Here is a 27,103-nt window from a genome sequence, read left to right on the forward strand (position 1 = left end):
CACTCAGAGCAAACAAAACAGGCTAATCATCTAACTTACACACACCTTAGCAAATCAATAGGTATTAAAGACCTCAATCCCCAGAGTAGTTCACGGCACAAAGGCAATAAGAGATTAGCAGATAGTCTCTCGCTGATATGGTGCTAAAAAGTTAACAAGATTAGCCAGCAATCGCTTTTAATCTTTTTTGATTCATCAGGCATTATGTTAGTTTCTGAAGTCTGAACTTTGCCTCTCCCCCCCCCCGAAAATTGGGAGTTTTTGTGAGCAACTCGGTGCTATTATATTGCTTAATAACGAGATCTATACTTTTAGATCTTATGAATAAATATTAAATAAGTAATATCATGATGATAATAAAGGCTGATTTATTGCGTTGAAGGGTGTTAACACTGGAATGTAGTTGGGGGGGTTTCCTTTCTGTGAACTATCTGCACTGTGCCCAGTGAAGGATTTCATATGCGCACAAAGGTGACAATTGAGGTTTAAAATGAAGGATTTTCGAGAAATAAAGACGAGAGAGTGCGTTTGTCAAGAGACCCTTTGGCTTGCAGCCGTCGTGGGCCCTCCGTTAAAATGTAAACTACGTCACCGCTTCCGCCCCCTCCTCCTGCTATCCCTCCCCCTCTCCTCTCCCGCCTCCCTGCCCCGGCGTCGTTGGAGCTTCTCGGCCGCCTGCAATCCAACATGGAGTAGAGAGAGATGGGGCTCTAGCGGGGCCACCCCTCGGTAACAGCAGCGACGACGCGCTTTTTACGCACAACTGGAACCGGAGTCGTCGGTGAAAACATGCGCCTTAGGACTTAAAAACGGAGTGTGTGCCCTGTGCGCCCGTGTGTGTGTGAGAGAGAGAGTGCGTGCGAGTGTGAGTGAGTGAGTGTGTGTGTTTGGGCAGGGAGGGGGGGTGTAATAGAAGACCGGAGCTGGATTAAGCTACAAAATTGTCCGTTCATGCTAGGTGATGGTGTGTTAAAGTTATAGTAAAGCGGGCATTCGCGATCCAGAAGAAAGAGGGTGGCTCCGGGGGTAAAAGAGGAAAATTTTAGGGGTAAAGAAGACGGAGGCGCAGCCAGTCGAAGGCAAGCAAAGAGCCGACACTCGCACAAAGGCGCAGGGGGGATTTATGCGGAATTGGAGACAGAATCGGAGGAGCCACGGTGAAAGAATGACAAGCGAAAAGTATGCAACCGCCGTGGTACATTACCTGAGGTGAAACGAGAAAATGATAGAAGAAACACACCCAAACGAGTAAGTACTGGGACTCAGAAGATTTCTCTTTATGTTTACCGCTCTCTCTTTTCTGTCTTTTCCCCCTTGCTTCCCTCCGTGACTACAAGTTAGAGGTGATTGGAGCAACTTGATGGAATGTGCATTCTGTGCAGATCAGTTCATGGTGTATTCTTTTTATTATTATTATTATTAGTATTAGTATTATTACGCTCAATTGGTTGGATTTGCTGTTTGATGCTGCTGTGAAGTAATGCATTGACAGTGCTGTCGAAGAGGGTTTTTAGGGCCCCCACCTCGGTGTAGACTCCAGGCTTGGGAAGGCAAGAGAGAAAGGAGAGGGGAGTGGGAGGAGGAGGAGGGGAATAAGCGTGGGTGGGTCGGAAACATTTTCTGAAAGGATCTGAAGCGAGAGAGCAGGCCCCTGTTGCAGCGTAACTTAGAAACTCCAGCACGCCCAGAAGTTACACCTTTTATAAATACACGCTCGGCGGCCAGCTCGCGAGTCTTTTGTTTGTGCGTAGCTCAGAAGAAACAAACAAGAAAAAAAAAAAAAAAACACTGAGCGGCGATTGCAAGGACATTTTCGCTTTGTTTTTAGTCACATCTGTGTGTTTGTCTCTAACCGAAGGGGAAGTCTCACAGGATGTGAGATATCCGATATGCCTCATCCGCCATCTCTTTCTCAATCGCCCTCATTTGCATAGCCTACCACGCTCCATTCATAAAAAATAGCGATCGTAAACGTCGACTCAGCCTTAAAAAAAGAAAAAGAATGAAGAGAGACTGGTCCGTTTTTCCTAAACTGGAAACTGGCTAAGTTGTGTTTGACATGCACACGCTAGGATCGTGCTTTTTCTTCTGCGAACTATAGCTTCTACAAAGCTGTTCACTGCCTAGGCCCACAGATACGTTCGTGTGCGAACCGATGGGCCTGTACTCAAGCGGTTAACGCTTAGAATTTGCTTAACAGCAGATTAATATGCATTGTACTACCTTTACACTGTGTAGGCTGCAGAGCGCCAAAACAAATATAGATTATATAGCCTGTTCCTTTTTCAATCCTGCAGCCTTGTCAGGAAAAAAACCATATGTACAGACATACGAGCAGGCCTGCCAAACTATTTAATTTACTGGCTCCTGTTTGCATTTTTACAGCTCTGTTAGCCTAGCTGTATCGTCAGCGTCTGTCTCTGTCAGTCTACACGGGGCTGTGCTCGATGGGAATGCCTGCCTTGCAAATCTGTTGAGGGGGGTGGAAGGGCGAAGGGCACCGGAGGGGATGTTTGCGCTGCGGTGGCGTGACGCCGGCTCATTCATAAAAGCCTTCTAACCTTCAGCGCGTCCCCATTCATGCCTGCCGGCCGTACTCTGCTCTACGAAGCCAGCGTATGTGTGTCTGTTCCCGGTCCCAGGGTTTGAAAGAAGCAGGGACTGCGACTAAGCCTTTGTCTCTGCTTGTCATATGTTGCCAGACACACATTTGGGGTGGTGGTGGGGTGTTAGATGCAACCAAGAAATCAAACCACGCTTTGCTGTCTTGCCTGTCTTCTGAAACTCTGCATTTCCTGTATTAACATCTGTGCTAACTGTATCTTTATGGCCTTGTTCTGAGTCATGTGTTTCTGATAAACAGCGTTCTCATGGTGTGATGGGAAAAAGCACTCAAAAGAACCGTGGCTGATTGACCATCAATTGGCAAAAGAGGCCTTTTTATGTTTTTATGATTCATTATTTTACACTAAAATGGGCAAAAAGATCAGTTAAAGTTCTTGCAGTCATTAAAACCGGCCTATATAAGCTTCTAAATGCAATAACAGTAGATTTGTTTTAGTGGCAAAGACTTTACAAAAGTGAAAATAGACGCCACCGCATGGCAAAAAAACGGCTCAGGATCGGTTAGGGGAACACTCAAAGAGCCACAGTATTTCACAATAAACATCAGGTGGTTTTAATGTATGAACCTTTGGTTGCCAGATTTTAATTTATCTTTTGGTTTTATTTTATTTTTTCTTTTGGACTGAATTAGACTGTCTCAAAACGTCTGACAGCTGCAGATTTGCCATCGCAGTCCATATGTTTGTATCTAAATAGGAATATAGTCAAATAAAATCACCAGTAACAGACCAAGGTTTTTTAATCCACATCTTTCTCTAATTGGCTTTTTGTTGCAGTAATAACTTTATTCTGCACGGTACAAAATCTCCTTTTTTGTATTGTTTTTTTTAATGTGAACCACTCGGCTATGTGGCCTCATAGAGGTTTTTATTGTCCAGTTACTGGAAGGAAGTGATCGGCTGTTGTTATCTGCAACTTTGCGTGTTGTGGCTTTCTTATCAGAAATTACACCTTTTGTGGGATTACAGGTGTGTCAGGAAGTAAGACACACCTTTTTATGTCATGTTGTGCAGCATTGTCACTGCTTCTTTTACGGCTTCAGTTTTATTGTGCGTCTTTAGCTTGTCTTTGTTGATCCATGCTATGGACATGGTCACATGCCCATGTGTCAGCCTACTATCAGCAGGCATTGTGTTTAGTAGCGCACACACATAGTTTTTGAGAGGATCTTTTGTTGACTGCATACCTTAAACTATAATGTCACTATCCTCTTTGGAGGATGTCCCTCTTTTGCACCGTCCTTCTGGGGACATTTATTACCTTTTATAGAAGTAGAAGCTCTCCCCTGCACCGAGAGTCACAACACGAGCCGAGGACGTATTGATCTAATGTGAGCTGCTGCAGGGTCAGCATGTGCACAGTCAGTATTAGACAGGAGATGTCCAGTGACATTCAGAGAAGGTCAACGTAGCATCGAAATATAATCCCTGAATAAAAGCACTCATCAATTGACCAACCCAGGCGTTAGCAGGCCTGCACGTTCCCCCAGCAGGATTGTTCTGTTCCTCGCACATAATGCTTTTCTCCATTAGCAGCATTCGACATAACAGAGTATAATTAACCTGACAGGAGTTTTAGGGCAAAGCTCATCGCCAAAAACAGAGTAGAGCTAAGGTTAAGATAAACCATAAGAGGTGTCCCCACTAGCACGTTTCATTAGTGCATGAACCGTAATTAGTCATGTTGGAGCTGCACGTTTGTAACAAGTGCACGTTATGTTAAAGAAATACTGCTTACACTGTTATGAAACCTATTTTGTTGGCTGTACATGTTACCTCAGCTGGCCTTGTCTCTTGTTTTGTAATTCAATAAACGAGAACACTCTCAGATAGGTAGTTAGTGCAAGCTTTTTAAGAAAGCTCTAGCTTTAAAGTCCTGCTGTAAAGTTCAACATTTTAACACCTCGATTGACTCGCATTTTTAGTTAGTTTGCTCTGTGGCCTTTCAGGGAACTACAGGGCTGTTTTGGCATGTTTATTTGGGCTGTTTGTTTGTTTTTTATGGAAGTTGAAATGTAATGTATTTATTGAGGCCTTTGTCTTTTGTGTGTAAATTGACCTTGGGTTTCTCTAAGGATGCTATACGATTGTTATTATTCATGGAAAGTTGTTTCTGCCACTAAAAAAAAGTAAAAAATAAGTTGAAATTTTGAGACACATAACTGAAAATTTAGACTTTTTATTTCTTTTCTTTTTTTTAGTGTTGGAAACAGACTTTCATATTTTTACCCTCAGAGGTTGCCAATGAATTCTAACATGATGAACACAGTGAAAGGGTATATTTTACACAAAGTAGGATCTTTTTGTAACTTCAACCATAAAATGCTCCTAGTTCAGACTTAACTTTAATGTGTTTGTGCCATTCACCCTACCTGCCACCTAATATGAACTTTTTCTGCTCTTTTAAGTGGAAAAGCTCATGTATGTCGCTTTAGGAATGCTTGCAAGGGTTGTTTCACACTGTATCTGTCATTTACCAGTAAGATCACAAAACATCAAAAAGTTCTCCGAATGTGTTGCAGGATTTATTGCAGCGAGGGCAAAACTCAAACAGGAGACTTTGCCTCCATGTGTTGGGAGTCACTTTGCATTGCCTAGCAAGGCTTTGTTTGTTTGTTTCTTTCATTTGGAAATTTTTCTGTTGGTGTTTTAGCATGCTCGGACGCATTCTACTGTCAAACTTGCATTGTAGATGGCTAACTGGTCTTTCATGTATACAGTGTTTTCATATACTGTAACAAGAGTACATAAATATAACAAAACAGTCTGGGAAGCATGCATAGACCGACCAACTCAGTGGTGGGAAAGAAACTCAGATGGGCTTGATTAGCAGCTTCTCTTTTATGCTATGTTAGAACAGCAGAAACACGATAATATCCTAAAATAAGAAATACTCTTTGTATTAACCAACCTGCAAGACAGATGCAGTACTTTGAGTATCATTGTTAGTACAGCGGCAGTTTATTTAGGTTCATATCTGGGTAAATATCAAGTCCACATATGTGGATACACATAATTAACATAATAACTTCCTTTACAGACCTTTTGCATTTCTTCTTTCAGTCTGTACTCCCTCTGCACGCACACACATATGCACACATCATGTGGAACAGATCCCTTTTCACAGTGTTTCCTGTGTTTTACAGGGCAGCTCATCACTGGTTGCTATCCGGAGCCTTTATATAATGGCCCGAGCTGTTTATATCGAGAGACTAAACAATGGAGCCGGATTGTTTGTCTGTTTTTTTACTAATCTCTGCTCATCAGCTGACTAGATGACCAAGATTATAATAGCTCAAGTTTTCATTCACTCCACTCTGTGTTTTTCGCTTGTCACACCACATGTAGAACAATCCATTGGGCTGGTTACTGAAAACACTTCTTCTCAGTGTGTGAACCCTGTGAACTCCCATTTCGTCAATAACCACTTTACGTTCGTGCTTAGTTTGGTTTGGTATTTCATTACCCTAATAATTTACTTAAATCAACACAAACAGTGCAGTTTGCATGCATGCAGTCTGTTATTTTGTAGATAAATAAAACTGTACTGTGGGTTTTCTGTTATCCTGGCTGATTATTAATCTCAAACCTGTTGGCATTTATAATTTAGCTTTTCGTCTACCAGTGCCATATTTTCCTCTTGTATGATGGCTAAAATAATACAAGTGTGTTAGATAAAATGAGAGTGTACTTTGATTACTTTTTTACACTTGCTGATAACACGACCTAAGACTTTATTTTGCAAGTTTAAAGGGAACCTACTCTACTTTTCCTTAATGTTGCCCATGCAAATTAAACATACTCTGTTTTTCAAATAATGAGATCATCGTATGTACAAGTAATTGTGAAACTCTAGGTTTCAGACAGTTTTTTCTGCCCTTGGCTACGTATTATGTCAAGTTAGTCATATGAGGCTGTGAGCACGAGCGCCACCCACTCACTCTTGAAATCTTTTGTTTGCGAGCAGCACCCAGTTAAAATAAAATTGGCTAAAACAGGTAGTTTCAATAGATGGACTGAGGGGCTGTGCCAAAGCCCAGTATACGATAAATGAAGCGAAGCCTGGGAGCTAGTTCAGACAGGAAACTTGAGCTGTACTGCCTCATGCACGCAGTTCAAGTGTGCATGAGGCAGTGCAACCCACCTCTCTCTCCTTACATCATGCACCAAACACAACTACCCCAATGTGGTGGTCTATTTGAGTTGAAGTATTTCCCACTTCTCCTGCAGACATGTCGGTGCATTTCTGCCTGCTTTTTCAACCCCTCCACCACCCCAGCATCCACCTGTGGGATCCAGGGGGATGTTTACTCATCGCTCACTAATTTCCGTGTGTGTGCAGGGAATGAGAAGCCTGGAGCCCAAGTTCGGACTTTGTTATTCTGCTGCAATAAACCATTTCAAACATGAGTTTTCTGACTGAATAAGGATTGTATTGAAGTGTTACTCTAGTAGTAGAGTTACAATCAAATAAAAACATTTAATTCAAAATCAGAACAATAGATCCTATTATTCACGTCATGTACAAAACAATCTCTTGTTTATTCACCTTTGCTAACCTTAGCTGAGCAAACTGGTTTTTAATTGTGAAATAAGTTCCACCACACTTTGTGAGATTCACTTTCATTTCACATAGTTTCAAACCAGATGTTTCAGGATAAAATGAAAAGTATTCCCACACCCATGAAAAAGAGAAATGCTGAGGTTGGTTAATCCCAAACAGCATCTTGAAAGATTTCAGCCGCTCATGTGTAGCGGTAAAAATAAGTATATTTAAACGAAGCCTAAATAGAACAGATGTCCTGCTGTTTATTATGCAAATAACTTTCTGTTTCTTTAATACCCTGGAGTAGCAACACGGGTAGACCAATCACAAGATAAACCATTGACATCTGACAGTTTAGATGTGAGCATCTACCTGATTAAAAGACCAAAGTTGGCACAGATTTAGATTACAGATGTAAAGACGATTAAAATAGTTTCCCCCCCTCCTTTCACCGATCACTTAACGGGTGGCCAAAGTGTCAGGTTTTAACGGAACCTAAGCGGATATCTGGTAAAGAGTCTTAAGTTGGTTTAGTCGCCTTTAAGAGGTTTAGAATCAGCTTTATTTCAGTAAAGTTCATGTTTAGATGGAGGTGCTGCTGCAGAGTCACCTTCGCACCGATGGCTTTCTCTTGGTGTACAAACACAATGCCGGAAACACTGAATAGCTCAGCGCTCATGTTCTAACTGGTCATTTGGAAATGGGATGTTTTCCTTTAACACTTCTCTGAATATTGTTGACCTCTCTGATGTCAGTTGACCCATTCGCACTCATTCACACTGGCAGCTTGTGCTGCCCAAACATGTGACCGTTCCATATAACAACAGCTGATTGACAGAAAGCTGATCAAACTTCCCCTGAGGAGCCTCCGGTGTCAATAATTGTGAATGAACTCTCTTCACCCAACCCCCAACCCCCACTCTATTGCCCTCTGAATGAAAGCCAGAACAGGAAAGAACAACATTGTAAGATAATTCCCCATACTACTGAGATTCATAAATCTATTTTCATATTGTTTTTACGCAGTGTGCTTTATAGCGTGCCTCTAATTAATGTACACGCTACTCACCAATTGTAGCAAGCTGCCTTGTAAGACACGAGGAGTTGTCTTACCAAGACTTTGATAGCAGCACACATTTTTGCCCACACATTTGATCAGAAATACACACCACTCCACAGAAGCTGTTTGTCACACATCCTGGTTAGCTCTGAGCTCCTTACCCCGTCTGTAAGGCCCAGCATGTTGACTACTTGTATTTCCAACCTTCTCTTTCAGTCATTACTCAAATCTCAAGACTGTGGGTGTGCTCTGTCCTCACTACAACAGTCTGGTACAAAGCTCACATTACCACTGACGCCCTGCCAATCTAACAGTCCACCTCATGCTCCACATATTACTTTTTTTTGCTATAGCTTCATGTCAGCATTTCCAGGTCTAACTGCCACACACATGACGTCCATGCTTGCACCTTTGCACAGAAATTATCATGCACATGAAGACTAGCTACACTGATAGCCTGCAACCTTATCACAAAATGAGAGAAAGCAGACAGAGGGGCATTGCTGTTTTCTGGTTAGATTTTTATTTTTTTTTTTGCTTAGAACCTAGAGGGTCTACTTTTGTCTTTTTGTTTCATTGCGTGAATTTTTGTTGGTGAAAGAGTGCACAGTGGACGTGAGGCTTGTGAGTTGAAGATAGGGGAGTTCAGGGTTGCCACCACAACCCTTGTGCCCTAAGCTCTACGTTCTTGTGAACCAGAACGCTTAGCTTAAATAATGCATCTAAACGACACAATGTTCACCTTTGTTCAGTTCAGTCATTTTTGCACATATAGGAACAACTATATGACTTAATAACATTTTACTGATCTCTAAAGCTGATCTCTAACCACTCTTACAACTTCATTTCTGGTCACTCTGAAGTAAACTAACACATATTCACACATGTTTGGTCTGAACATGAGCGAAGGAACTCACAAATTTCAAAGTTACAGTGATGTGAAACAAAAAACATCAAGTCGAAACATTTAAGAAATATTTAATCAGCTCTGCTCTACATGTGGCCTTACTCACAGCAGTTACTGAGGCGGAAGCGTGAAACACTGTAAGCATTCAGTACAATAAAACAACCCTTATTCTGATGGACCTTTTTGTCACTTCCTGACACAGGGAGCATGTGTGTTGTGTTCAGATGTACATAGAGACGTGGGTGTGTGTATGTGTTCTGTTGATCGGGCAGAGGCGCGGCCAGCTATTCCTTATCAGAGGAAGTATAGCCACTGTTATCACACATGGTTGGGCTGCCCTCACTGGCCTTTTTTTATCTGTCAAAGATGAGTTGGATTCCAGGCCTGATAACCAGTGCACTTCCGACCCCCTTTCACTGTTTTATTGCAATATTGTTACACACAGACGACATCAAGTATTGTCGGGGTTTGGCTATCTGTGGAGCACTTTTAACAGTGTGTATAATCTAAAAGAGTGTATTCAGTGTTTTTGTGGTTCAACAGCAAGTGTAAGCAAAATGGGGGATTTAAAACAGTTGAGACATAAAGGCAAATAACAATGACAGTGCAATAAATAGTTTTCACTCAACAGGTGTGTACTCCACCCACATCACATTTCCTTATTAGCATGACTCTCTTATAAGGTGTGGAGCAGGCATAAAAATAAAAAGAACAGAATGATTACTGCAATGAACCACTTGAACCGGAGAGACTGTTCTTACAAGTTCATGTTACACTGAATTCTTTAGACTTTTAGAGTGGACATGGAGTTCTAGCTAATGCAACAAATGCGTGTTAATTTAAATGAAAAGATGTTTCTGTAAGGATTCTGGTTTTCTGTTTGTTTGTTTACATCGTTTCTAAAGATTTGGCAGTAATATCTGAACCACGTGTACACAGTGCCATTGGATAGGGAGACATTTGCATTTTCATATCTTTATATTTACACTACTAACTGTTACGGAGCCTTATGCCAGCTGATTGCTTTGGTTTCCAGTAGCAACTTGACACTTGTTTTAGTTGTCATCACAGAAGGTGGAGACCAAAAACGTAGCTAAACTGAAAGTGAATCTGAACGAGTCAGTTTTGTGTTTACAGCTTGCTTCACTTGCCTTCAAGTGGAAAAAGATGAGCTGATGTAAATTTAACAAGTACAGAATTTACAGTTAATAATGTACAATAATAAATTCTACTAACACCAGTAGGGAGTCCCTTTTGAAGCAGAAAAATATGCAAGTAGTTGTGCCTTCTGATAGCAGCTTGGGTGAGGCCAAAACTGTCCTGTGGTCTGGTACAGTCAAAATGTTAAGTGTTAATTTCTTTATGAAAATATTAGGCGTAAAATCTTCACCTCCAGGGTAAAGAGGTGAGAGACCATGCTGCATGTTATCAGCACAGATTACAAATTCCAAGATATTGGTGTGGAGCTTGCATTAGGGTGCACTGCGCTGGTAATGAGCACATGTGAGAGCACCATTCATGCTGAAAGTCGACTTTGCCCAGGAAGTCCATTAATGCCAAACTACATTCTGCACATCTAACAACAGCATGGCTCCATAGATAGAGTGCAAAGTACTGGCCTGTCTGGACTCCAAATTTATAAGCCATTTAAAACATTTAGTGGATTTTATTATACACTTAAAAAATGACAAAGACCCAAAACTCTTGAGCTTTTAACAGGCGAGAATGTTAGTTAAGTGTTCGTAAATGAAGAGGTGATGTAACATTTTGGTAAAGAATTGGGAAACACAATCTTGTTTCTCTTCAGATTATATAAATCTCTCACATTTTACTAAAAACTATCTAAAAATCTTCACTTTTAACAATTTGATTATATTACATTAAATGTTTTATTTATATTTTACACAACATCCCAGCTTTTTTGAAACAGAACTGTGCTCCAGCCTAGATTTTCTTTTATTTCTATTAAGGTAATGGCTACCATGAGCTCAATGAACTTGTTGGTATGATTGCATGCCAAGCTGCTGAATCTGGCGCTGTGAAGTATTGTCAGGCTGTACTGCAAAGCAAACAAAAGCAATTGGCTGGCAACTGCAGTGCTGTTTTTCTTAAGAAATGGAAGCCAGACACACCTTGAACCTTTGACCTGAAGTCTCATATTAAATTAGAAATGGATGTGATGCATGATTTCCTTATCAGCAGGTAGGTAAGCTCACCAAGCCTTTCTTCTTAACCAAGTCATTTTCTGATGCAACAAACTGTACCCTTATCCCGCCCAAAGAGACTTTGAAAAGTGTTTGCAGTCTCAACTTAAAGCTTGAGATCACAAACCCACCAAATATTAGACAATCATATTTTAGAATGGTCCATGTACAGTTAGAGATGCTGTGTACCGTATGTGAATTCCTCTTTAATTGGTGATTATAAATAGTCTACAAACTATAGTACTGTACAAAGTTCTCAAGAGTCACAGCCTCAGCCGTATTTTACAGATGTCTGTAGACACTCGCTGTTATTCCGCTCTCCTGGTAATTTGAACAAAAACGTTCACATTTGTTTTTTAGGGACACACGACGCACCATGTCCAGATATGTCATCCAAAAGGTTTTTCTGCAGCACACTATTGGTGCAAAAGTATTACTTTATGCCTGTCAAACTGTGTTATACTGGGCAATTTTCATAGATTCAGCTAACAAAAAAAACAGGAGCAAATAATGTATTTTTGTGCAGGCTGCTAGTAACAAAAAGCTTAAATGTACATTTTAAAACTTGGTGCCTTGCTAAGCTTTCTATATGTGTAGAAACTAAATTATTCAACATTCATTCCTAGAGTTAGGTGCTTGAATGATTAACAAAAGAATATTCCTTTGAAAATGGTCAGGTATGAGTACTGCAGTGAAAATAAGAGAAAAAGTAGTGAATGTCCAAAGAAAGCCTTTGACTTTCAGGAAGCCTGGGGAACTATTGCTTAAGACCACTTTAAAAAAATACATGGACCTCAGGCTCCTAAAGAAATGAAGGATGGCACAAGACTTTTGCACGGTACTGTACCTTTTCTCAAAATGGGCGTTGCAATCCTTTTTCAGCATCAGTACCTCTTGCAACATTCGTGTGGACAGAATTAGATTCACAGTTCCCAAATGTATGTGTCTGTAAGAATGTGTGACCATTCCAAGTGTATTAAATTAGTGTGTAGCTGCTGGTTGTGGTTGTCTGTGTGTCCCCGCCACAGATTATAGGGCCTGTCGGCAGACGGGGCTCTAAACATGGGTCACAAGACAGCCCAAAATGTGACAAGTTCATCTCAGAGAGCTGATAGCTGGTATCGTGTGTCTTAAAGCACATGTGCTTATATAGCACAGAATTTAGTGTTATTTCTGTATGTGGGTGGCCTGGATGTGTGGTTCTGTATGGAAATATGTCATACATGTGTTTGAGTCATGTTGAACCACTGTGGTACTTTCATATAAAAGCAGAGCGTGGATTTTTTTAAAAACATTTTTCAGTTTAAGAGCAGAAATTATGTCAATGAACCGAAATAGCTTAGTCGTTCCTAAACAGGGGTGCAAATGCTCCAGGGTTACTTCTGTAGTAGCCAGTGGTTAAATGGGTAAAAATGACCTCAAGTGCCGGTGGTGAAAAAAGCAGATATTATGATGTAATTATAAGATTGAGTGCACCTGAATAGGTTAGAAATATTAACTAAAAATAATGGGTAAGCAGTAGATACTTTGTACTCAGATAATTATAGATAAATGTTTAAAACAGATAAGCAATTGAAAAGCAATTTAATTGGAAGAAAATACATACATATATATTTTTGTCTTATGAGCAGTGGTTGTCAGGTGGTTCTGCTCTGTATCCTTAGTTGTTTCCCTTTTGCAGACACATTTGACACTACAAACATACCATAATCTGCTTTTTAACTGTATTGTATCGTCAATCATATAGATGTAAAACTATATTACCGCCTGTCTGACCTTTGAAATTAATCTTGTCTTGTTTTTTGTCCATGATTAATAGTAAGCGTCTTTTCTTAAATTAGTACACCACCATTTCTATTTTTAGATTTCATTTTTATTTCCTTTGTTGCTACTTAATTTTTCCACACGGTAAAGTAGAGCTCATATAATAATTTTTACCTACGCCTGTTGTGGCTTGACATAGCAGATGAATAATATCTGCCTACAGAGTGTATTGCTATAGCCAGAAACAACACATGTGCATCTGTCTACTTTCTAACCACATACCTAATTAGTATTGCAGTGGGGCTGGATCATATCCCAGCTGACAGAAAGAGGCCATACATACTGGACAGATCGCCAGTCCATCACAGGGCCAATAACAACACTAAATCTTTAATGCTTCACACTGAGTAATATTTCTTGCCAAGTAGATTTTGGGTAGTGTCTTTGAGTTTCTAATTCAAGTAACTTTAAATTTCTGAATGGAAACAAAAGCTCAGAAGTTGTGGGTGAATCTCTGGTTGCCTTTCTGTTTGTGCAGTTTGACTACTGTCACCTAGTCAGTCTGTCATTCACTCAATTTTATGAATGTGTGTGGGTGGGAGCTGGTGAACCAGTTTTGCCACCTGTGTGTGTAGGTGTGTGTGTGCATTGAGTCCTTAGTACTGTTAGCTAATTATATAACAACGCTTTTCTCATTCACTCCCACTCATCCTCCCTCCCTCACTTCATCACTCTCTTTTTATGTTTGTCGTTATCTCTTCATGCTTCTCCCCCACACGCGTACACAAACACACATGAACGCACACGCAGCACAGCATCAATAGTTCATACATGGGTACATGCATGTGGATTGCAACCATGTCCATTGTGTACACGTACAGTGGTGACTGTCATGCTTACACATAAGAATACCATGTATTTTACTATCAGCCTCCGGTGTATTGTCTCCGGTTTCAGTTTTTGTCATCTGCTTTGTACTTCTTATAGAATAAACTGTATTATCTGTCAGCTTGTATAACTTGTGGCTCCAATCCAATGTTGTCTCATCTAAATGGTGCAGACTTAGGCACAAAGAACAAAAAGACATAACATGGATAACGTGGGACTTCTAACTAGGCTGCAGCCATTTTGTACGAGTAATTGGTAAATTGTTTTTTTTAATTCCCGTTTATTAACAAGAATTTAAAAAAAATTTGCAGAAAATGCGATTTCAAGACTTATTTTATTACCACTAATTGCTGCAGTTTGCATGCAAGATGCTGACGTGTCTGCAAAAACTCGCCAACAGTACGATAAAAAAAAAAAGTCCTGTATTTTAAGTGAGCACACAATATATGTGCCTAGTGGATTTATCAGTCAGGCAGTTGAGAGCAATTTTTAAGTATACACTATTTCTAAAATTTCCCTTTGTTAAAAAAGGAATTCAGTTTACAGTCATACTAACGCCCTGCCACATGTACATGGGTGTTTTAGAAAACATACTGTTTTTTTCTAAGTATTTTAGTCTTACTTCTATGCATTTTAAGTCACTGAAAACTGAACGTTTGAAAAATTCCTTCCAGAGTTAAGACTTTCCAGATGTCTCCAACATCAGAAATGTGCACGTTCATTCCCTTTTTTCAGGTCAGACTGTGGGCTGCATTACTGTTTGTAGGCTTCTAAATACACAACACTTCTATAGGGTTAGGGTTCTATTACCACCTGTTGCTTTAGCATGCTTTTCACAGCACTTTGCATCATTTTCTTTGTATTCACACGTGTCCAGAAATATTTCTCAAAAACAAAAGAGGAATATGTACATTTTATGAGTGGATCTAACCTTCACGGAAGAGGAAAGGCAATTTGTGAATGAACATCAAATAATGAACCTAAATTTTCTGTTGTTTGATGACTTGCAAAAACTTCACATCCACTCAAATCTCCCCACTGTTGTAGGCAATTTTATTTTAATTTATAGTGATGGTAGAGAAATAAAGTGATATGACATGTAATATGAAAATAGGGAAGTTCTTATTGTTTACAACCACTAAAGCGACAAGATAAGGGATGTTTTCACTAATAATCAGAGGGTTACTCCAGGAAAATATGGAGCAGAAGTGATGAGCTATATGATGAGGTTAGTGAGGAGATGATGGGCTGAAACAGCATTTTATTAAATACGTGGACTGTTTTATGTTAAAATGGCAGCAGTTTAACTTTTAAACAAGTTTTAAAACAACATAGCACCATATTAAATTTACATTAAACTTTGGGGTTGTTTGTGTGTGTGCATTCAACTGACTTGTCCTGGTACAACACCTCCTACTTGAGCACAGCGAGGACCAGGCAAAGTCGTGACTTGCAACGCCCTCAAACAGTCTGCCAGGGTGTGATTCCTGCTCTAGAATAAACTCTTAATGCACATTAAGAAAAGCATTGTCAATTTTCACAAGATGGGATAAGATGTTATTTTCTTATCCAAAGAGTTATTGTGTCGCGTGGAAAATATTACTGTTATTTTTCGGTTTGCAATCATGTGAATTTTGCTTTGACCTTGCGTTATCTTGTATTCATACATTTCTTTGGTTTTCCTGTGGAAGGAAATGGTTGTCATTCGACATGTTGCCACATTTCAAGCAAACTGGACTGCACTGCAGCAAAACCAGAATCTGATGAAGAGATTAGATAGATACGGCTATAAATTTTACTGATGCTATTTTAGAAACAGTTACGCTTCACAGTATATTAGCGTACACACTAATTTGCTTAGCTCAGTTTGACTGTGGACAAACTCATTTTAGGCTTGTATTGTTAAATACAGAATAGTTTGCTGGCTTCGGCTTTGATATGATTAAGGTTCCTCTATGACTGCAGCTACAAAAAGTCTATAAACAGCAGTGAAGGTTTTGAGGGGGTTTCCAGTAACCTAAAGCATTAAGTTGTGTAACTTTATAGCTGCGGAGAATTTTCTTTCTGCCTCAACATTCTCCAAAATCACACTACTCACATAATGGATGATGCTTTTATTTTAAATCATGTTTTAAGTTTAATGAGCATAATACAAGGGTTAAAAATTATTAGATCCTGAGCTTATCATCTATTGGAATCACCACTCTACTGTCTGGTATAATATAAACACTTTTACGTTGCAGTCATCTTTGTGCTAATATCTTCTCTCTTCCTTTCTGTGCAGTGACAGCTACATCGTACGTGTAAAAGCGGTGGTGATGACGCGGGACGACTCGAGCGGTGGGTGGCTGAATCAGGACGGGGGAGCTCTGAGCAGGGTAGGGGTGTGCCGCCTGCTGCCGACAGAGTTGGCACCTGTGTTGGGCTCCACCAGCTCCCAGTTCTTCATCCGTGGTGAACGAATGCGGGACAACCAGGTAAAATACACACACGCATACATGAATGTGAGCAACAACGTGTCTGTTAAAGATCAGAAATGGATCCATGTTGTACATGGTTGGTGCGTGTCGTATCAACAGGTGATCCTGGATTGCCCGCTGAGGAAGGATCTAGTGTACACCATAGCGACGCCCACGTTTCACCATTGGAAGGTGGAAGACAGAAGGTGCGGCCTATCCTTCCAGAGTCCAGCTGATGCCAGAGCTTTCGACAGGGGAGTTCGAAAGGCAATTGATGACCTGGCTGAAGGTAAACTGTGCTGCAATATAACTATTCAAATGTTTTGACAAGACAGAGAGAGACCTGTCCTAGCACCTATAAAGCTTGCAGAGCTAAAATATGCTCAGTCTCTAATTAAACACACCCAAACCGAAGCTGAAAAGCTTTATTGTCAAGAAATCGACGTCAGTAAACAGTCTCCTGTTGGGTTAATGGGCTCATTTGTTAGTTTCAAGTCTTACTGTATAAAACAGGACATTTGTTTTATAGATGATGGTACCTATCTGGGAAAGATAAAGCAAGATATGCTTAGTGGGCATACGGTCTTTGTAGACTTCACTGCTTTGTTTTCTCGAGGTCTGGTTTCAGAAACATAAGACAGCAAATGCTCGTCTCAAGTCTTTACAACAAACCTTACTAGGTCATGGGTGATGGGTGGCTAAGTCCATCTTTTATATACAGTCTACAGCTGTGGTCAGAAGTTTAGGTACACTTATCATGTCTGCTTTTAAAGTCATTAAAGATGTATGCTAATCATTGGAAAAAGGACAGTTCAAAGAAATCATCAAAGCCGAAAATTACCGTCACATTCATGTACATAATTGGTGTATGTAGCCGTCTGACCACAGCTGTATGTGTGCCCACCATAGTCCACTAAAGGCAGACTTCTTGTTTCAATCCCATGCTCCTCCTGAACTTTAAAAGCTGCAGCAGCTTGCTACTATTTCTCCAGGAATTCCACGTTCTAGTTATGACTAAACCATTGTTTGCGTCTTTCCGACTACATAAAGAAAAGGAAACCACACTACTTAATGAATAAGACACTCACTAGCTGGTTCAAGGTTTGAAGTTTTAAAGCATAACACAATCCACCGGTATAACCAGTTAGTCTTGGCAAGGACATGAATGAAGGTTAAGTATGTGGAGGAACGTGTACCAGAAAGTAAAGTTTGTTTTTTGTCAAGTTAAAAAATTTTGGTAAGGGACAGGATGAGGAAGTCAGGAGCTATTTGATTGCCATGACGTTATCAAAGGACGTCAAAAGATTCTTTGTTGTATGTAAAAATTAAACAACCTGAAATAAAGTTTATTCCCTTCTCCTGTCTGTAGGCTCCACGACCTCCTCTACGGCACTCCAGAATGAGGGGGAGCTGGGTGACGATGACGTCTTTACTGTAAGCACTTTATTTTGCATTAATAACTATGATGGTCACAACTTTTGACTCACAGCAGGCGGCATTACTAAGTTTCAGTTTGTTGTGGACACAGTAGATTGAATGTGTGGTTGTGTGCGTAAAGATTTTGCAACAAAATACGGCTAGCTTACCTAAAATGGGCTTCAGGATCACACGGATAATATCATCTATACAATGTCAGGTCTTCACAGCACCATAATCGCTGGTCATACATAATAAAAGTCTCTGTGATGTCTGTATACAACTCTCAGCTTTAGTCTCCACCACAGAAAAGAAGAAGCCAACACCTAGTGGCTCTAGTCACCACTACAATTGAACTGCTAGATCCAAAAGATCATCAAAATTATTCATCCCAGTTCACAGCGTCATCCACGTCGAGCATTGTGCTCTGTAGGCTCTCTGCTGGCAAAGTACACATCAACTCTGAATGGAAAGATCCAAATCAAATGCTTAAGGCCCGATCTCTGGTAAAATGTTCATGCAAATCTCGTATCCGTTTGAGTCATCCTGCTAACACAAACAAACTAAACCAACACCCTGACAGTGATAAAAATCATGCAGTAAAAGGCTCTAAATAAAAACAACTGGCCGTAGACTCAGCCAGCTGCTCTGTACTACAGATTAGACAGAGTTGGAGCTTTTCAGACATCAAACCACTGCAAAACCTTTTTAATGTTGTGTGTGAGAACTTCACTGCTCTGAAAATTAATCTCTCACTACCATCATGAGGTAAACAGAAGTAGTGTGCCTCAGTGGTCTGTGTGGTATTACTCAAAGGCAAAAGCTGAGCCAGGTTTTTGTCAACACAGCATCATTTCTCACAATGTCATCTGGAAAGGAACACATTCCTGGATTACTTTGTACACACTGTGTTTACCTAACTATCAGTGCAACAAAACAGAAAATAATTGCTGCTGTGATAACTTTCTAGAGTTATAAAACGCTGTTGTGAACATTATAAGCTGTTGCACAGTGCTGTGCCGTTCATTAGGGGTTAAAACGCTGAAACTGGACTTCCTGGATCACATTTCATGTCTATCCAGTACTTTAAACAACACGCCTTTTCCAGCACAGCTACAAGCCTTGTTTTAATGCAGGTCGGATGTTAGTCTGAATGGCTTTTTAGGTGTAAACCTCCATGTGTGTTACCTTGACTGCACTAGTCCTATCTTAGAAGTTCCACTCTTCATAACTGGAGAAGGAGGCGGCAGAATTAGGATCTGGTGTGGAGCACACACTGATCAAATTTATTTCATCCATCATTCAAAAATTAGGTCTGCTCAGGAGTTCACCGAGTATTCGCTGCCGGTCATCTATACCTGCCACAGTACAGGAAATGTATGCACACATACACACACACACCCTCCCGTAATCTGACACAAGGGCCAGCAGGCAGGGTCACAAGGTCACTTCCTGTGTCCCAAAAGCTCCCACTCTCCTGGTGACCCCACCCCCCTCCCCCACCCGCGCCATCCCTCTCCCATTTGAAACAGAGAAACACTACCAAACTAGCAGTTAGCAGCTGTTTCCCAGCTTAGCGCAGGGCCGGTGATTTACGAGAGGAAGTGCCTCGTGGTTCATCTTTGACTCGAGCTGTCTGTACGGGCCAAGACTAATAGGTGCTGTGCTGGGAGCACACAGCCACCACAGAGATGCATACAAACACTTGAGGAGTGGGGGGACTAAAGCACTGTCGGAGGGCGGAGCAATCCCCTGAAATGGAGCAGCAGGTTTTCGCTAACAGAGAGGCTAAAAGTGCAACAAATCCACGGCAATTCATGGGTATTGTTCCATAAAATTGACCTTTTTTCTCCACAAATGAAGACCCAGAAAGCCCACATCCATTTCAGTTAAATCCCCACTGACTTATAAAACAAAACAGTGTGATAGCCTCGATTTTTCCATTTCCCTTGTGGCCTAATATAAACTATTTTTTAGCACAAGGCTCACCCTGTTTGGTGCATGAGTCGTGCTAGCAACCAACAAAGCCTGCCTGAGGAAATATTATGCATTGCCTCATGTCTGCTTTTAAAACTTGTGCTGAAAAATGCCACAAGATTACAGCAAACAGCCAGCAGACCTGCACATAGCATGCGACTGCATAAGAGGAAATACTAGGACACAGTCTGTATTTGTGATCTAAAAAACATAGTGGAATTAAAAACAAAAATAGGCTACATGTTGGGTCTGATTCTGAATCTTATGCTTGTGCCAGATATTAAAAAAATAAAAGTTACGGGGAATATTTCCCCACAGACATTCAGAAAGACAGTCGATTATTGTCAGGATCCAACTGGACTCATGAATGAAACCAGGGGGAAACAATTACTGCCTCGATTTGTGTCTTCCCTGCCCATTTTTAGGGTTTCTCTCTCAACATCTCTGTATTTTTCTACCTGACGACTGCTGCATAGCATATTGGAATATAAAACCCCTAAACATGAATATAACAACAACAGCCTTATAGAACATGTCAAAAAGTTACTCCTCTTCTAATGAAACGTTGCAAAGTGTCATGACTGTAAAATCACAGGTGGAACATGAGGGGTTTAGTGCTGCTTGTGTTCTTCTTCTGTGCTAATGACCTTTCCTAAAGTTAGCAGCGGCGGCGGTGGCAGTTAGTGAGGCAGGCGGTCGTAGACAGAGGGAAATGCTGGAGCAAATTTACAGCCTTTGGAGGGATGGGGGAGGATGGTTGGATGGGCTTGGGGGATAGGATGGACATACTTCCCTAAATGATTCCTCGTTCGCCAAACCTAAACTTAACCTAACCCTTCCTCTGTCCCTCCCTTCAGCACATCTCCCCTCTCTGTCTCTATTTTGGCTCATTCACAACAGGGGGAGTGAAAGCTATAGATGCAATTCTGGGCTCATCCCAGGAGAGCGAGACAGGCCCGTTGAAGGATGAATCCTCCCGAGCTTTGAGTCGGGGCATGTTTTGTGTCAGAAAATAACTTGAAATGCCCTCTGTCCAGCCTTGGACCAGAATATATAGAGAGAGAGGATGTCCAGAAATACAAACTCTCCCCCTCAACTCCTCCCTTTGTCTCCCTGTCCTCTTGTGCAGTCTGAGCTTGCAGCTGAAAGTCTGGTCTGTGTTTTGAATTAGATGCAGCCATGGAGGCCAGAGTCAGACTGGTTTCAACCATATCAACTCCTCCCCCAATAATGGCTTCGCCAGGGGGCGGAGCCCAAAGCTGAGGCAGCATGTTATGTTATTTTTGGCAGGCTGCTCTGAGGGCTTTGTAAGAAAGCTAAGGGGAAATTCTCAGCATGGCAGTATCCATGTGGGGAGTAGGATATAATGGGGATAGCTTCAGCAAGACAGACACACACACACACACACACACACACACACACACACAAAAATATCAGATCTGGGTCATATAGTTCTGCAGAATAGTTTGCAGCATTGGATTTAGGCTTATTGGAGTGCAAAATATTTATATTTTTTTGGTGGGGGGGGAGAATAGTTTAGGAATAGTTTTAGAAATTCTAAATGATGTCAGTAGCTTCCAAATAAAAGTGGAATTTGCAAATCCTTAAAACCTCGCATTTCATTTGAAAACAAACTATCAGGTGTTGGTACAGAAATCCATTAAGATATTTCCCAAAGTACAGGATGAGACATCTTTCCCGGATTACTTGCTGTAGTTTTGAAAGCATAATGTTTTCACATTCTTGGTCACCACAGAATTTCAGTTGCTCAGTTTTATAATGTCACAATATCACAGGTCCTGAGATCTGATAACAAGCTGAACAGGCTGCCCCCTCTTAGCCCGGAGGATATGGTGTCCAAATGAGCTACTCCTACTCTGCATCCTCCAAAATCCCAGTATGTGCAAAAGGTCTTTGCACAGGACAGTTTTAAATCACCTCCCTGATGTTACCTGAAGTGTTCCTGAGCCTGTGAAGTGATTTCCACTTCAGACCCAAAGATCACAGCCGATTATTTTTGGTCTTGACCTTGTTTCTTTCATTCAGAGATTTCTCTGATATTCAGTGTTAATGATGATGAAATGCATAACTTCTGTTATTGAATGAGGTGTGAACTTCTCTTTATCTTGCCTTCTAGAAGTTCATTCACCAATCATGCCTTGATTGGCGTTTGTTCGTGTGGTTTATTTTTGTGTTTGTTTTCTGTGATTTGTTTGTAAGCAATTCAGAGATTTTAATATATTGAATTGCACAATTAGCTGTATTATGTAAGGACAGCATGCTAACAGCTGGAGTGGTAAGCATAGAGTTTTACATGTTTAGAAATATTATCATTAGCATGTTGGCATGTTAGTGTAAGCATGTAAGCTCAAAGGCATGACCATTGCCTATACACATAATGTCGCCTCCAACGGTAGCAATTCTGGGTTCATTGCTTTGCTCAAGGACACTTTATTATATCTCCAAAATGACAAAAGTAGTTGCCATTAATAGAAAATTCCTTGCATCTACAGCCACCCCTCTCTAAGGCAGATCTAGCTTTTTGTATATCTGTCCAGTAATAGTTGAAGAGAAGTTGGATAGTTTGAATTTAAAAAAAAAAAAATCTAATCTAATTTGTGAAATAACATTTCTGGGAAAAGATGTTGGAAATCTCACAGCTGTTGCAGATAGCTAAGAGAAGATGGTCAAGAAAAAGTAACACATGCAAAAAATCGTTCTTGCCATTGACTTCTTGTGACCAGTCTTCCCCAAAGCAAGACAAATGCAGAGGATACATTTCAAGCACAGCTTCTCAAACAGAAACACCTGCACCCTTTGCCCCGCGGCTAAACACATCTACAATACATGCTCTCATATTACAATGCTGATATGATTAGACAAAAGGAGTCCTTGCCTATCAGCTGGTGGCTAACGGAGGCTGACCCCCCATTGTGCATGTCTGAAATCGGCAGCGGTCTGACTGTCTTGTGTCTGGCCAGTGTTTGAGTTGGACTGGAGCCCTGATAGACTTTAGCGGAAAGGAGACGGGATACTGTTCACATGTGCACACACATGCGTGGAGAGGTGGAAAAGGGAGAAGGAAAGGTGGAATGTGGAGAAAGTGCGATTGAGGAAAGGAGGACAGGTTGACTGGGGAGAAGGAGATGATGTGTAGAGGCTTAAAAGGTGAGCGTGTGGATATGGTGTGTGTACAGAAAAAAACATTTTAAAGGATGCTTCTGTTTCCACTTTTTTGGATTTAGGAATATTTTGTATCAGTCACTTGATCTTACTTCATGAATGCTTAGGTTTCTTGTTTTCAGCCATTTTAAAAAATGTTGATTTAACTGATTCCCATTTACTTTTATTGTCAAATACCCAGTTCATATGAATATACAAGACAATATATTCATACTGAGTCAAATAAGAGTTTTTGCTGTGAAAATATGTTAAAAAAATTAATTAAATCAAAGTGGTTAATTCAATTGTGATTTTAGGTGTGATGGTTACTGCAATGTTTTCATAAGTGATTCTTTGTGGCAGATGTTGTTAGTAAAAGCTTAACTCGCATATAGCAATCCAAAAGTGGATTGGAAAACAGAGCTCACACTTCCTGTTTTTCCAATCAGTGCTGCATGGAGGCTTCCTGTTTTTGTTTGTCCAATCAGGGTGTCCTCTCTCGCTATTTGTTTGACGTGTGCAATCAGAAATCAGCTTTTCAGCCTGCATCCTGTGTTTGTTTGTCACCTCAGAATACCACAGACAGCTCATCCAACTCCTCCCAGAAACTGGAGACCTCTCTGCAGCCGCTCGAGTCCTCGCCCCTTCCCCAGAGACACAAGTGCCCGCTGGGATTTCGCCACGATCCCTATCGGCTCTCAGACCACTACTACTTGGACCAGGTGAGACAAACACGGCTAAGCTGTATCCATACATATTTTATACATATATTTTATGAGTGAATTACTGCCAGTGTTGTTTATGTTATATACTCTCTCTGTTGTTTAGCCATTGTCTCGGATTCCCCGCCATGTCACCTTCGAGGACGAGGAAATCGTCCGCATCAACCCTCGGGAGCGCAGCTGGGAGCGGCCCGCCGAGCGTCATCGTGGACGCCACTCAGATCGCTCCTGGCTCACCGGCTACGAGGACTACCGCCACACAACAGTGCGTGACAAATTCATCAACATGGACGACCCTGAGCCCAATGTCCACTTTGACAAGACAGAGGCGCAGAAGCACGACTACACGTACCCGCTGGCACCGGCCCTGTCGCCCTCAGACTCTGATCCCTCCCTTGGACCCTTAAACAGTAAGGGCCAAAACGTTTCGTATCGCCAGCAGTTCCCGTCTGTGGTGTCCAGTCAGCCTCGCTCCCTACTCCCGAGCTCCTCTTCATCCACCAATGGTGGGAAGGGGCGGAAAGATGACAGAATGGAGCGTGCTCAGTGTGAGCACTGCGGTGAGGCTTTTTACCTCTCCAGCAACCGGAGAGGTAGGTGCCAGGATGCTCCAGACCCGGTGCGCACGTGCATCCGGCGGGTCAGCTGCATGTGGCTGGCAGACACCATGCTCTACCACTGCATGTCTGACCCAGAGGGGGACTACTCAGACCCCTGCTCCTGTGACGGGGGCGAGGGTAGCGGGGGAGGCTGTCTGGGCACGCGCTGGTTAGCCCTGTTTGGTTTGTCTTTGGTGGCGCCCTGCCTCTGCCTCTACCCACCTCTCCACGCTTGCCACCGGGTAGGGCTTTCATGCGGCTGCTGCGGAGGTCGACACAAGGCCCTGAGCTGAGCGGCCGTGCTTGGAAACCTCAGAGGGACACGACTCAAACCTAAACCCAATGCAAGGACAGGGAAAGGGAAGGATGGGGAAACGAACAGAAGGGACAAGTGGTCATGGCTGCTTACTCTCTTGCCTTGTTTTCTCTGGGTTTCTCTACAAATTCCAGACACTGAAATAAGCCAAAAAAGAAAAAAACTGCTGGTGCATTTTCTGAACGGCCTGGGAAGATAAGCTCCCCCTTACGGCAGACAGTTCTCTCAGCTCTCCACGTGGCCATTTGCTCTGTTTCTAGTGAGAGAGCACTCTTTTTCAGGGGGCCTTTTTTTTTTTTTTTTTTTTATAGCTGACCTATATGTCATGTATCACATATGCAGGTACTTTATATTGTTATATTTGTACACTGACTCGGCGTCAAAGAACTTGAAATGTTTCTTTGTCCTGTTTTTCATTCTCTCCTTTGATGTACGCGTGGCCATTTTGTTTATACTCTATTCCAATATCAGGCCCGCTCAGCTCAACTCCAGCAACACGAGACATCAAACACTACATCTCTTTGCGCATGTGTGTTAGTGTGTGCGCGCGTGTGTGTGCGTTGATGGTATATGTGCATGCTTGTGCGCCTAGGCCTTTTGTTGTCTGTACTGCAGCTTATAGTAAAGCTCATGTATATAGTCTACATAGCTCTCCACCATCAACGTCTTCTTTGTTCACCGAGGCAAACGTGGTACTCATCTTAATCTTCGTCTAATATCCCAAAGATTCAAGCTTTCATCCTATTTATTTTTCTCTCTTAAATTGATCCACCATCAAAAGGGTGCTGGGCTATGATTCATTCACTGAATGAGACGGTGCCTCAAGTCACGCTAGCATCCGCCCCTGCTCCTTTCAAACATTATTTCAAACAGTGCCTAAAATCGCCTGAACCGGGAACCCACTGAGTCTTATTCCAGTCAGATTTTGGCTCATTTTTACTTACAGTGCACTTGGAGTAGTGTGATTTTATTTTTTTTTATTTTTTATTTTTTTCTTTCTTGTTCTTTGCAGAACCTTAGCCAGCGGTCCGTGTTACATCAAGGACTGAAAAATCAATCCAATACCATTTAAATTGGTGCCCATATGCCTTAAAATGTGGAGTCTCACTCGTCTCTTTTAAGATGTCTGCTATAGCGAAAAGTGTGAGCTTGGTTATGGCTCAATCAAGCCTCACCACATGCTCTTTGAAACTCCATTTAAGCTATTTTTGTAATAAAAAAGAAAAAGGAAAAAAAAAGAGCATGTAAACTATGGATTTTAGTTTGCCAGCGAAGTACAATCACCTCTCCCTTGCCTGTCATTTATGTGCAAAAGCAAATGCCAAAACTCGTACAACTCTATTGAAAACATCCAAAATCACTCCCAAAAAAAATGAATAAAGGTAAAACATTAATGCTGACTTTTTAAAACATGGGACTTGTGGGTTTTTGGGTTTGTGTTTTTTCCACTATGTATGTCAGTTCAGCAATGTGACGAGTCTGATTTATAAAATTGTAAAGAAAAGTTTGACATTTTAGGAAGCACACACAGCTAAGACGTGCAATAGCGTCGATGTCTGTGTGATAAATAATAATGTAACCTAGATGCGGGATGTGGTTAGCTTAGCTTTGCGTAAACACTGGAAGCAGTAGAAATGGCCTGTCTGGCTGTCTTAGAAGGCACCAGAAACCATCCATCAGAGGGTCTAAGTTGAATCCATACAAAAAGTTTGAATGTAAAATCAGCAAGTTTTACAGATAGTTGTGTGTCAGACTCTTTCTTGGAGGCTCTGATGGTTATAAAACATACATTTAAGCTGTTGTGCTTTAATTACAACTGGTTTCCAAAATGTCAAACTATTCCCTTAAGCGCAGAATGTGGTGTTTTAATCCAGAGATTAACTTGCTGAAACCACATGTGACACATGTATGTGCTGTTCTTCTCAGTCCTACAGCACTCGTTCCCCTCAATCCCAGATCTGTTGTATCATCCTAAGCACAAAGAGAGTAAAGTCATGCTTGAATATGGCATGACTACATTTCAAAAAGAACAAAAAACGTTATAGTCAGTTCAGTTGTCGTGGTTTGTGATGCTGCAGCTGGCCCATCACGCCCTCACAATAAGAGTGCAACACTAAAAGTACAACCACTCCGGTGCTAGATGATTCATCTAAGCCTGGGTGATGGCAGCATTGAGGATCAGAACGCAAACACAATGAGATTTTTAAAAATAAAGAGACGCAGGACATCAGCAGGATCCCATCGGAAAAGATCAGGAGTCTGAAAAACGTGAAATTCTGGAAACAAACATCCATCCCTGATTGTTTTGCCAAGGAAATGTCACTTACTGTAGTCGAACTACAGAATGCCTGAGGATGTCCTTTTTCCTTCCCCAGTGGTATCTTTGTCATACATCCTGTCCTGTGTGTGTGTGTGTGTGTGTGTGTGTGTGTGTGTGTGTGTGTGTGTGTGTGTGTGTG

General features: G+C 41.4%; 1 protein-coding gene across 1 annotated transcript; it reads left to right on the plus strand.

Moving 5' to 3' along the window:
* The first annotated feature begins 628 nt into the window (after nt 1–628).
* On the plus strand, nt 629–24,948 carry LOC102304242 (sprouty-related, EVH1 domain-containing protein 2). Its single transcript, XM_005922423.3, has 6 exons — nt 629–1,248; nt 16,278–16,470; nt 16,573–16,741; nt 17,822–17,886; nt 23,580–23,729; nt 23,836–24,948. The coding sequence occupies exons 1-6, from the start codon at nt 1,223–1,225 to the stop codon at nt 24,619–24,621; spliced, it is 1,389 nt and encodes a 462-aa protein (XP_005922485.1). The 5' UTR covers nt 629–1,222; the 3' UTR covers nt 24,622–24,948.
* Nucleotides 24,949–27,103: the final 2,155 nt, after the last annotated feature.

Source organism: Haplochromis burtoni, unplaced genomic scaffold (genome assembly GCF_018398535.1).
Source record: "Haplochromis burtoni strain Fernald_Lab_line unplaced genomic scaffold, NCSU_Asbu1 Contig_57, whole genome shotgun sequence".
Lineage (NCBI taxonomy): Eukaryota > Metazoa > Chordata > Actinopteri > Cichliformes > Cichlidae > Haplochromis > Haplochromis burtoni.